Raw genomic sequence first — 12477 nt, forward strand, 5'->3', positions numbered from 1 at the left:
TCAAAAACTCATCACTAAACACCAATGACTTGTATAGACACTATAAGGACAAAAGTGTTGGGACACCCCCTTCTTTAGAACAGAAAAAGGCACAAACAAAACTGGCAACAATGATGGAAACATAATTCATGTTTTTAAAAATTGTATTTCCGTCTCTGTTGCAACAGTTTTGGACGTGTCTAAATTGACAGCACCCTTGTGTACAAGTCATTGGTGTTTGGTGATGAGTTTTTGATTCAAGGTCTGCATTTAAAGTCACACCAGAGGAGTTCAGCTGGGATCAGGACTTGGCTTTCTGCAGACCAGTCAAGTTCTTCCACACTGACTCAATCAATCATGTCTTTTTGAACCGTGTCTTATACACAGAGACACTGTCAGGTTAGAATAGAAAAGGGTCCTGTCCAAACTGTTGCTATAAAATTAGAAGCACACAATTCCCTAGAATATCATTATATGCTTAAACATTAAGATTTGTACTCATAGCAATTACTAAAGTAGTCAAACATGTTCATTAGAAGGGGGTGACCCAATACTTTTGGCAATATAGTGTATTTTGAAATATTTACATGTATATACATTTAAATATTTATATTTGTTATTATATATAAATGTATTTAATATATAAACATAACATATTTTTCTTAAATATATACATGCATGTGTGTGTATTTATATATAAATAATAAATATACACAGTACACACATTATGTAAACAAAAACTTTTATTTAGGATGCGATTAATCGTTTGACAGACCTAATTTAATTTATATATTTATCTATTTAGTTTAACATGCATGAAAACAGTGCTAACTACTGTAGCTATTAAAATTACAGATGAAAATTTAAAAAAGTGTAAATTCGCGAATTGCATCAGATTGCTTTTCACGCGTTTTTTTCCAGTGTTGAGCTTTATAACCAATCACATAGATTTCTGTTTAGCTTATGGCCAATCAGGGGCTTTCAGGTCAGTCATTGCTGAAAACAACACGAGTGAGCAAATTATTGTGTGTGTTTCGTGGTGTGTTGTATATAGATTTGGTCAGTTAAATCGAACATTATTCATTTCTAAATGCGTTATTAGTTTCATAATGAGAGCACCTACTAAAAAAGGTGAAAAACGGAGAGATGTTGCAGGTGTGAGCTCCGCCGCGCCCTCCAGCGGTGACAGCGCGCGCCTCTCGCAGCGGAAAACAAGTGCACTGCAGCTGAACGGCGCATTCGGTGAGAGGTCGGTAAAGCAGTCGAGCGTGCTCGTCGGCGAACCTCTCCACGGTGAAGTTTTATCCTCAAAATCCCGCAAGTCGAAGGCACAGGAGAATAATCGTAGTGCTGGACACACAGCTCGGATATTGTAGCGAACGCTGAGGGCTTGAGAAATGGCAACGACAACTTGCACGCGCTTCACCGACGAGTTCCAGCTGTATGAAGAACTTGGAAAGTAAGATTTGCTTTCTCTGCTGGTGTTTGTGCGTAACCCGAGTGTCTTGTATTGATATCACACGTTTTCTGAATGTAAATTCAAATGCAAAAGCCCAAAGGAGTTGTCAGGAAACATTAGAAGGAGTTGCGTGTAAATGCTCTTTCGAATCTGTGATGATAAACTGCGATCTGGTGATCATTTTGAGAATGTTTGATGCTTTTTGGTACCTGAAATGCATTTAGGATCTGCCGGGAATCCTAAAGGCGTGTTGCAGTTAAATACCCTGTTATCATGTATGTTAAAGTGAATGTTTACATTTTTACTATATGCGCATGCATATGTTTTTTGCACGTTTGAACTCGATGTATCTCGTGCAGGATGCACAAAAGAGCTCTCAGGAAACATCAGAGGGAGTTGCATTCAAATACTCCCATTACTGTGTTTATTTTAACTGTCTGTGCTCATAAATATAAGCCGTCAGGGGTTAATTTTGAGGATATTGCATGTTTTGTGGCTCCTCTGGTGCATTTCATGCAGAAAGCTCAGAGGAGCTGTCAGGAAATATTAGAGGGGAGTTGCATTTAAATACACCCACCACTGTGCATATTACAGTGAATATTTATGTGCATACAGTCTCTGATTATAAAAATGAGCGTGCAGGTGTTAAATCTGAGGATGTTGCATGCTTTTTATATGCTGTTTGGAAATAATGAGGAGTTGCATGCTTTTATATGCTGTCTGGAAAAATAATAATGGGGAGTTGCATTGAAATATATTAACTAAAGAGCTAAATAGTGAGTGTATTGAATCAAAGATAAAACATGATCAATCAAGGGTTAATTTAAAGGATATTGCATATTAATGTAGAGATATTGTGTATCTAGAATGCACAAGGGAGTTGCATTAATATGCATGGGAGTGTTTAACATAATCCTGAGAATATTTCATGGTGCATTTCATGCAGAAAACTCAGAGGAGCTGTTAGGAAACATTACAGAGACTTACAGTGAGTTTATATGTCTGATTATAATTATCAGCTGTCAGGGGGTTATTTGGAGGTTATGTTCAGTGTGATACATTTAAGAGTATAATCAGGCCAAAAGGTCACTAAAAAAGATACATCGCTGGGGCGGGTACATTATTTACCCCTAAATACTTCATATTAGTAGTGCACATTATTACTTTATAAGTACATAGTAGTATCTAAAATGTACATATTCATACATTTTGACAGTTTTGTTCCCTTTTTCTGAGAGTGTACATGAAGGGTGGATACAGTGTATCAAGAGTTCTATAATGAATGTTACAGTGTATCATAAACTCTGGGCAGCAGTGAAGGGTCGCTACATTGTGTCGTTTTGTCCTGTGACATTTGGAGCTGTGAGAGCTGCCCGGGCGGCTGTTTGCTGTCTATAATCTGACTGTGTGTGTGCGTGTGTGTGTGCATGTGTGTGAGACATGCCAGCGGCCTGACGTTAGGAAATTATTTTACTCTCTCAGCCCCCCTACTTCTCCTCCAGTCAGTCAGTATTACATTTCTTTTGCACCGTTTTTCTTCTGAATTATTAAACAGGCCCCATGTGTATCACCCACAATCATAAAAACACACAGATAGTAGTAGATAGACTTCTCACTGAAGCGGTTTCATAGTCTCATAACTTTTTAAACTTCTTGTTTTTATAAATACTCTGTGGGTTTCATTTTCACTTCTTCTCAACGTAGCGTATATTCCTGCTCACTGAGGAGAAATATAATTTTTTTTTTTTTACTTTTTAAACGTTTGTATTTGTGATGTTTCAGCAGATCTTCACCATACTGAACTGAATATTTGACCACATCCTCAGTTTGTGGTGAAGACATGCATTTTAGCCTTCTCTTAACAGCTTTTTTTAGATAACTGTACACATCATGCATAGTGTAAGTAAATAGATATAAAAATATAAATATATATTCATTTATAATGTTATATAGAAATATTTTATAAATATAAATTATAAATATTTTATATAATATATTTATATTTTGTGTGTGTGTGTGTGTACATATATAGGGTTATATATAGGGTTATGACTTGTCAGAGCAAAGTTGTTGTGGTGGTGGTGTTGTTTTTTTGGGTTTGTGAGCATGTTTTCTGCTGCTGTTTGCCAGTTTACCCTAAACTCCTCAGCATCCGGCAGCTCGGCGGTTCGGTTTTCCTGACAGGTCGATGGCAGTAAATCAGCTCAATGTGTCCGCTGAGACGCTCAGGCTGTTTCCAGCGCTAATGAAACGACAGGTTTGCTAACAGAGCGCACGAGCTGCAGACAGAGATTTCTCCAGCCTCCACCAGGTCAAGGGTGAACGACTCATGACCTTCTGCTTTATTAGTCGAGAAGTTTTTTCTTCATTCTTGAATGTGTTGTTTCCCTCCCACTGGCAAGCAATAATTTATTTCATTAATTATAAAACATGATATTAGTGGTTGACTGAGTTTATTAGCTGATAGGCCTATTTAGCATTTTAATTATCGGCATTGGCTGAAAAGTTTTTCTTTTTTGATCGATAAATGTCACAAGTGGGACTTTTATTTTAACAGCTCTGTGATGTTTTACTTTAATAAAACATCACGTCGTGGGGAAGTCGTGGCCTAATGGTTAGAGAGTCGGACTCGTAATCCAAAGGTTGCGGGTTCGAGTCTCGGGCCGGCAGGAATTGTAGGTGGGGGGAGTGAATGTCCAGTGCTCTCTCCACCCTCAATACCACGACTGAGGTGCCCTTGAGCAAGGCACCGAACCCCCAACTGCTCCCCGGGCGCCGCAGCATAAATGCCCACTGCTCCGGGTGTGTGTCCACTGCTGTGTGTGTGTGTGTCCACTGCTGTGTGTGTGTGTGTCCACTGCTGTGTGTGTGTGTGTCCACTGCTGTGTGTGTGTGTGTCCACTGCTGTGTGTGTGTGTGTCCACTGCTGTGTGTGTGTGTCCACTGCTGTGTGTGTGTGTGTCCACTGCTGTGTGTGTGTGTGTCCACTGCTGTGTGTGTGTGTGTCCACTGCTGTGTGTGTGTGTGTCCACTGCTGTGTGTGTGTGTCCACTGCTGTGTGTGTGCACGTTGGATGGGTTAAATGCAGAGCACGAATTCTGAGTATGGGTCACCATACTTGGCAGTATGTCACTTCACTAATAAATACCAAAAGGATTATTTGTTGTAAATATTATGCAAAATCAATTTAGTCGCACCAGTTGTTATGCTTGTGTTATTTAAGATCTTTAAATTAAATAGTGCAATTTCATATATATTGGCTTCATATCAGCCATCATAAAACATATATTGTTACCCACTACATTATACATGTTAACGTGTTAATATGCTGGCCTTACTGCAATGGCAGCCTTACACTTGCGTTTTGGATACTATTATAGATTGTATTAATATTTTGAATCAGTTTTATTATTTCTGTTTTCATTTAAATTTTAATTAAAGTTTTAGTAATTTTGTTGCGTGTTTTGATCATTTTGTGTTTTTTTTACCAATGTGTGTCTGTAGTTTCTGTTCATTTTTTTGAGTTTACACTTGACAGTTTTACACTCTATATAGTTTCTATTCATTTTTATTTCAGTTTCAGTTATTTTAGTACATCAAGTTATAATGAGTACTAAATTTGAAACTAAACTAAAATTTAGGACTAAATTAAAATGAGAAATGTTGCCTTGGCAACTGGCTGAAATAATTTTTATATATATATATATATATATATATATATATATATATATATATATATATATATATATATATATATATATATATATATATATATATATATATATATTTATTTATTTATTTATTTATTTATTTATTTATTCTTTTTTTTTTTTCAAGTTCCAGATATTTTTTTTTATTATTGTTTTAATGTTAATATTAGTTTTTGTTAACTGTATTGACCCATGTTATCGGTCAGAGCATTAAATGATTACCTATAGGCTTATTGGCATTAGAATTTGAGCAAAAGGTCACTTTTTGAAAGTGTATGATTGGCCTTTTACACCTCTTGCGTGATGTTTTGAATGATGATCCGCAACTAATGATGCTCAAGATCTTCCAGGCTTCGTTTCTTCTAGTCCGCTAGCCAAGCGAATCGTGCGCAGGTGATTTGCCTGAGGTCACGGCGGGGCATATGGTCTGTTTTTATCACATGGGTGTTTCCAAGGGCATTTGAGCCTGTCGTGAGGGCCCGTAGAGTCACGGATCCGGAGCGCCTGCTTGAGACATGCCGAGTGTATTGTGTAACTGTAACTAGGTGTGCTAAATTTAGCCGGTAAGGAATGACATCAGACCATTATCATGACTGTCTCAAGTGATTTTCATAATGCAGGTCTTTCAGAAAATAGACTCAGTGAGGCTTTTGAAAGACAGAGTGTGTTCCACATTTTGTTCCCATGTGAATATCATGAATATTTGGGCATCAAACAAACACCTGCGTGGTGTTTTCATTTCTGATTTGAAGAGGTAGTTGCATAACTGCACAAATGTCCCTTTAAGCCGTTTTTGAAGGGTTTAGAACTGACTTTTTTGGGTTCCACATCAAGTTCAATGGTGTATTTTGTTCTCTGTCTGTTTCTTCAGGGGGGCCTTCTCAGTCGTGCGGCGTTGTGTCAAGCTGTGCACGGGCCAAGAGCATGCTGCCAAAATCATCAACACCAAAAAGCTCTCGGCAAGAGGTAAATCATGACTGCTGGAAAATGTTTTTGGGCATGGAAAAGGGGGTTGATTTGCACTTTGAGATGGATGATATGGCAAAAAAAAAACCTGTGGATATTTTCAGGTGTTTTAAGGATATTTGACACGTACCTTAATATATACAATGTATAGTGCTCTGAAATGGCTTGGAATAATGGGTTTGTTTTAAGCAAGCAGCTTGAAATTAATTCAATGATACATTTTTAATATTCTTATATTTAAAGTATATTACCTTTCAGAATTTTGGGGTTGGTGAGATTTTTACATGTTTGAAAGATTGTCACCAAGGCTGAATTTATTTGATCAAAAATACAGTAAACAAAAACAGTAATGTTGTGAAATATTATTACAATAATAACATAACTTTTCTGGTTGAAAAGTCTTCAGTGTCACATGATCCTTCAGAAATCATTCTAATATGCTGATTCGCTGCTCAAGAAACACATCTGATTATTATCAATCTTGAAAACAGTTGTGCTGCTTCATATTTTAGTGCAAACCATGATACTTTTTCAATGAATGGCGTTTGTTTGAAATAGAAATCTTTTGGAAAATAATAAATGCCACTTTTGAACAATTCAATGCATCCTTGCTGAATAAAAATATTAATTTCTTTCGAAAACATCTTTCATAGCCCAAACTTTTGAAAGATGCTGCATTCTAAAAAAGTATAAATATAAAAATTACGGCAGTAAACCTTGCTTTTGCCAATAATTCTGATTTAATTGATCAACTGACAACAATCTTGACCAGTAAATTCAAAATAATAATAATAGTGATTATCAGTTTAACCATTATGACTAAAACTAGACTACAATTCACATACTTTTAGTCAACTAACTTGGACAAGACAGGTTGATTAAATAAATATGATAAAAACTAAAAATTATATTTCGCACAAGGGTTGGACTTAAAAAAAAAAAACTGCTGACTAAATTAAAGGAATGGTTCCCCCAGAATGAAAATTCTGTCGTTATTTACTCGCCCTCAAGTTAATCCAAACCTGTAGGAGTTTCTTTCTTCTGCTGAACACAGTTTGTTTTTAAGAATATTAGTAGCCATTGACTTCCATAGTATTTTTTTACATACTATGGAAGTCAATGGGGGCCGTCAATTGTTTGGTTACGGACATTCTTTAAAATTTCATCTTTTGTGTCTAACCACATGTTCTAGCGGACCCCAAAAATGAAATTCTGAATTTGTAAATGGCCACTTTAAATGATTAGGTGAATATGAAGATGTCAGCTCTTAGCCTAGTAGACATGTTTGTTGTGGTGCTCTGTGATATTGTGGGTGAATGTGTCTCTGTGTGTGTGTGTTTTGGGAAGCGTTGGCCACACATGGGAGAATCATACGGTCTGCAGGTCATCGCAGGCAGCCTGACCATTTGGCACGCCGCTGACAGCGTGTCTGTGCGGCCAACATGCCAAGAGCCCGGGACTCGTGTACGCACTCGAACACACACCCACGCTGCTGCGGCGCTGCTTCAAGTACTCCAACACCAGGGGCTTTTGTTTACCGCTGCGCTTCTGAAACAAAGCCATGCCACACTTCAAGTGGAAAAAGTTCAGATTGTCGCTTCGTCATCGCTGCTGTTGTTTTGACTCAGCTCGGGACCACATCTGACACCTCACTGTCCCCTGACGCCCATGCAACGATTCGCTTTCACTCAGACATCAAGGTGCATTCATATTATCGCGGTTTTGCTACAGAAACAGGGTTTGGGTGTCATGTGACGGCAGTGTCAGCGCTGAAAGAGTTAATGTGGCTAGTGGAAACTGGAGGAAATGTGAGGGGGCGGGGCCTGTGTGGAGTGATTGACACTGAGTGCAGCCAATGAGGATGCAGCCCCTTCCTCAACAAGGATTGTATTATTACACAACAAGAGTTGTTTTGGGGAAGTTGTGATTTGCTGTGAATATTTTATGTGCATAATCGCAGCACCTGCAATGCAGTATGGAGTTGACCTGGATTTACCCGAAGTGTCTCTCTCACACACACACACACACACACACACACACACGCAGCACTAGGTTGATCGTGGCAAATAAATAGGTTGATAAAAGCAATTGTTGGAGCTGTAATTGTATCTGACAGGCCTATTATCCTGCCATGCAAACGTGAGCACAGTTGCATTTGATTGCATACAGTTGGTCTCAAATAAGTGGCTTCCTCTGTGTGAAACACAGTTATCTGTAGTTTACATAATGGCAAATTAGTTTGCATCAAAATTGCCCGTGTTTAGTTATTTTGAGCATTTTGTTGGAATATTTTATTCATGCATGATGAATTAATTGTTACTTTGGATAAAAGCTTCTGCTAAATGTACAATGAATCAATTCCTTAATAGATAAACTTAAATCCTGGCCTATATTTTTTCTGGTTGAATATCCCAATTTAGGACAGCACTATTAATCAAAGTAAATTTTGGCTGCACAATATGGGCAAAGATTTCTGTGATTAAATATCAATGACTATCTTTTATGCAGCATGGAAGCCTTTTATTAATTATTTTAATAAGAAAGCAATAATTGAACCCTAATGCAAGCAACCCCCCCTTTCTTTCTTTCTTTTTCTTTCTTTTCCATATATCATTACGATGATAAAATCCATTGTTAAAATATGATTTGTGTATATATATAAAAATTTGTATTGGAATTTTTTGTGCGAATGTAGAAAACTTAACTTAATAAAGAGAATGTTCAAAAAAATATCAGTGACTATCAAATAATGTTAATAATAATAAACAGTCATAATATCGTTTTCAAGTGCCATTTTACACCCTCTATATGACGTTTAGAAGTTGATTGGGTTTGGGAGTTATTTTTGCAGCTGAGAAATAGTTGTTTTCTGACAAAATAAAAGCTTGATATTTGAAATTAGAAGAAATTTAGACAGCCATAAAAGATAGTTTTGTAATTTTTGTTTTAGTTTTGAAAAACATTTTTTCATAAGCATTTGGTTTTTATTTTACAGTGAAGTATTACAATACTAATAATTTTAGTTTTTCTGCAGAAATAAAAGCTTGAAGAGAACAATAAATGTTAGTATTTTAATTTTACACTTTTGCTGCAAAATAAAATATTTTTTCATAAACCGTTGATTCTATAGTAAAATATTACAAAAAGTAATATTTCTTATTTTTCTGACAAAATAAAATGGTATAATGTTTGAAAATTAATAAACTAAGACTGCGTTGAAATTTTAGTACTGTAAGTTTACAGTTTTACTGTAAAATGTGCCTTTTATTTTATTTTACAGTATTTTTTTTAATTTAACATTAATAATTATTATTGTTATAATTATTATTTTATAGTTAAAGTGATATATATATATAATCTCCTTTTCTGACAAAATTGTAAAAAAAAATATTTGGGGGAAAAAATGCAATTCGATTTTCCCCCAAATTGTGCAACCCTTATGAAATGTAAGTTGATATACATAGTTAATATACATATTAATGGGATTCAGGAGGTAATTTACAAATGTATTAGAGGTACAGTTTAATTTTAAAAAATGTTAGACAGTTGTGAGTGTTTTTGACTAATTCTCATTAAACTTCAGAGAAATATGTAAATGCTCGGTAGTTGTAGAATATGACTGTAATGTGAGTGATGTGCTTGATTACTGTAGTCTGGTGATGAAGTAGTCAGTCTCGGCAGGGTCCGATGCTCTTTGCTGCAGAGGCGTTTTGTGGGGTTTGGGTGTCAGCATTCTCACAGCTTCACACCAGTCGCACTGCTCGATGTGACAACTTCACGAGCTGTTGTGTGTGTGTGTGTGTGAGTGTGTTTGGGAGAGTTGCAGTGAGGCCAGGCCGCAGTGATGTTCTGTAAACTGACTGTACCTTCAGTAGCGATTTAAATGATATCATGCATTTTTCATGTCATTTTATTTATTCCCTGAGGTCGACTTATATACTAGCATTCAAAAGTCTTGGTACAGTGTATTTTTAAAAGAAATGAATACTTAATTTAATTTATAATGTTATAAAAGATTTTAGATAAATGCTTAAATGCATTAAAGAATCCTGAAAAACAATAATTATCAAAGTTTCCACAAAAATATGAAGAAGCACAACATTGGTAATAATAAATGTAAATAGTAAATCAGCATATTAGAATGATTCTGAAGGATCATGTGACACTGAAGACTGGAGTAATGATGATGCTGTATATGATGATGTAATGATGATGCTGATAATTCAGCTTTGATCACAGAAATAAATTACATTTTGAAATATAAATAGAAAATTATTTTAAACTGAAATAATATTTCACAATAGCAGTGTTAATTTTTATTAATATTTAGATGTTTTTTTTTTTTTTTTTTAGTCAAAGGTTTAGTAATTTAGTTGTGTTTTGGTAATTTTTAAAAAATATTCTTTTTATTTATTGTAAATTATTCAAATTTTAATATTAGATATTTTAGTACTTCAATTTAACTTAAAAGAAAATGTAATTATTCTTTCACAACTAGTTGAATTTATTTATTTTTAAGTTATTATTTCATTTCATTTAAATGTTATTTTGTTTCATGTAACGGTTATTTGTTTCGTAAATGTTTTTTTAGGTTAATTAAGGGAATGATAATAACCTTGCACAATATTCCTATTTTACTGTATTTTTGATCATATAAATGCAGCTTCAGTTAAAAAATGATTAAAAAATCTTCCCAACCTTTTACACCCTCTGTCATAGAATTGGGTTTTGATGCAATTCTGTTTGCAGCTCAGACGTAATGTGTGTGTTTCTAGTACATCAAAAGAAAATGTGACCAACCACGATAGCTGAGTCCTTTTGGGAACACTTAATGATGCTGGGATGATGGACAGGCAGCCGTGTGTGTTTTTATCAGGACTCTGAATCGTGAAGCGCTGAAGACGATCTGTGGCGTCTCTCCCAGCTGTCCTCTTTCCCGTATGACTCATGCATGGCAGACAGCAGGCTTCCTCCGTGGGGTGTGCCGGAGCGGTCCAGGCCTCTCGGCTGCGCACGTCTGTCTCTCTGTATCATGCAGATTCGCTCCACACTCAAGCTAGTAGAGGTTGCGTGATCTCCAGCCGCCGGTTGGCCGCGTGGTTTACAGTAGATGGTGTGGTCTGCTTGATGCTGAGGCTGACCTTTGCAGCTGTGTTTGAAGTGATGTGCAAACCGCTTTAAATGCACTTTTAACTAGATCTGATGTGAGATCAGTGTGAATTGAGCAGGAACTGTTTGACTGGAGGGAAAAGCACAAAGCTTTTATGTTTTGTTCAAAAGATGTGAAATGAATTATGAAGGTTTTTCTGTTTTTAAACACAAACATTATACATCCCATCCTGTGATGACAACTTAAATACAAGCTGTTTTCAAGATACACTGTTAAAAAAAAAAAGTTGAGCCAAATTAAAATTAAGGCAACCAGCTTCAGCAGATTTTTGAGTTCTCTCAACTTATTTTTGTTGGAGATTTATGTTATATTTATAGAACTTTGTTGTATAAACTTAAAACAAGAAGTTGAGAACTCAAAAATCTGCTGAAGCTGGTTGCCTTAAAATGTTAAGTTGGCTCAACTTTTTTTTTTTTTACAGTGTAGTGGTGTCATTTTTGAACAATCATCTACGACAAAAAGGCATAAAAGCAAGATTTATGTATTCGTTTTTTTTTTTTAAGAAATAAATCCTTAAGTTCAGCAGGGGTGTAATAAATTGTTCAAATGTGACATAAAGGTATTTATAATGTTATAAAAATCTATTCTAAATACTACAGTTTCCACAAAAAATGTGAAGCAGCACAACCATGTTTATAATAATCAGAAATGTTTCTTGAGCATCAAATCATTATATTATCATGATTTCTGAAGGATCATGTGACACTGAAGACTGGAGTAACGATGCTGAAAATACAGCTTTGCATCACAGAAATAAATTACATTTTAACATATATTTAAATAGAAAACAGTTATTACAAATTTTAATAATATTTCATAATTTTACTATTAACTACTGTAGGTAGTAATGTAGCTTTGGTGAGACTTCTTTCAAATACACACTTTTAATGTCACTTTTTACAATGTCTTGACCCTGTCTTTATATATATTCATGGACTTATTGTGCACGATTCATTCTTTTTTTATAATCTTTTTTCATACTGAAATGGCTTTTTCCACCTCTGAAATGACTTTTCTGCTGATGGAAGAAGGAAGTATGGGTGGGATAAAATAATGACCATAATCACTTGTCACGATGGGACCAAACCCCTGTGCATAAAACAGTGCCAACTTTCATGTTTTCCTCTCAGACATTTCAGTGTGGTATATTTGCATCAGCGTCTGAATCTACTGCAGTGTTATTTTAGTGTTAT

At 35.5% G+C, this 12477-nt stretch overlaps 1 protein-coding gene across 4 annotated transcripts in view; it reads left to right on the forward strand.

Annotated features, from left to right (window-relative positions):
- Positions 1 to 1157: 1157 nt before the first annotated feature.
- The window catches only part of LOC306865757 (calcium/calmodulin-dependent protein kinase type II subunit beta-like), a 72996-nt gene continuing 61676 nt past the window's right edge, over positions 1158 to 12477 (forward strand). For all 4 annotated transcript variants that reach the window (XM_079410531.1, XM_079410533.1, XM_079410532.1 and 1 more), the window contains exons 1-2: positions 1158 to 1438; positions 6020 to 6114. In XM_079410531.1, the coding sequence (XP_079266657.1) occupies positions 1377 to 1438; positions 6020 to 6114 (157 nt within the window). In that variant the 5' untranslated portion in view covers positions 1158 to 1376. The remainder of the gene's footprint in view (positions 1439 to 6019; positions 6115 to 12477) is intronic.

This window comes from Barbus barbus (genome assembly GCF_936440315.1).
Source record: "Barbus barbus genome assembly, chromosome: 47".
In the NCBI taxonomy this organism is placed as follows: Eukaryota; Metazoa; Chordata; class Actinopteri; order Cypriniformes; family Cyprinidae; genus Barbus; species Barbus barbus.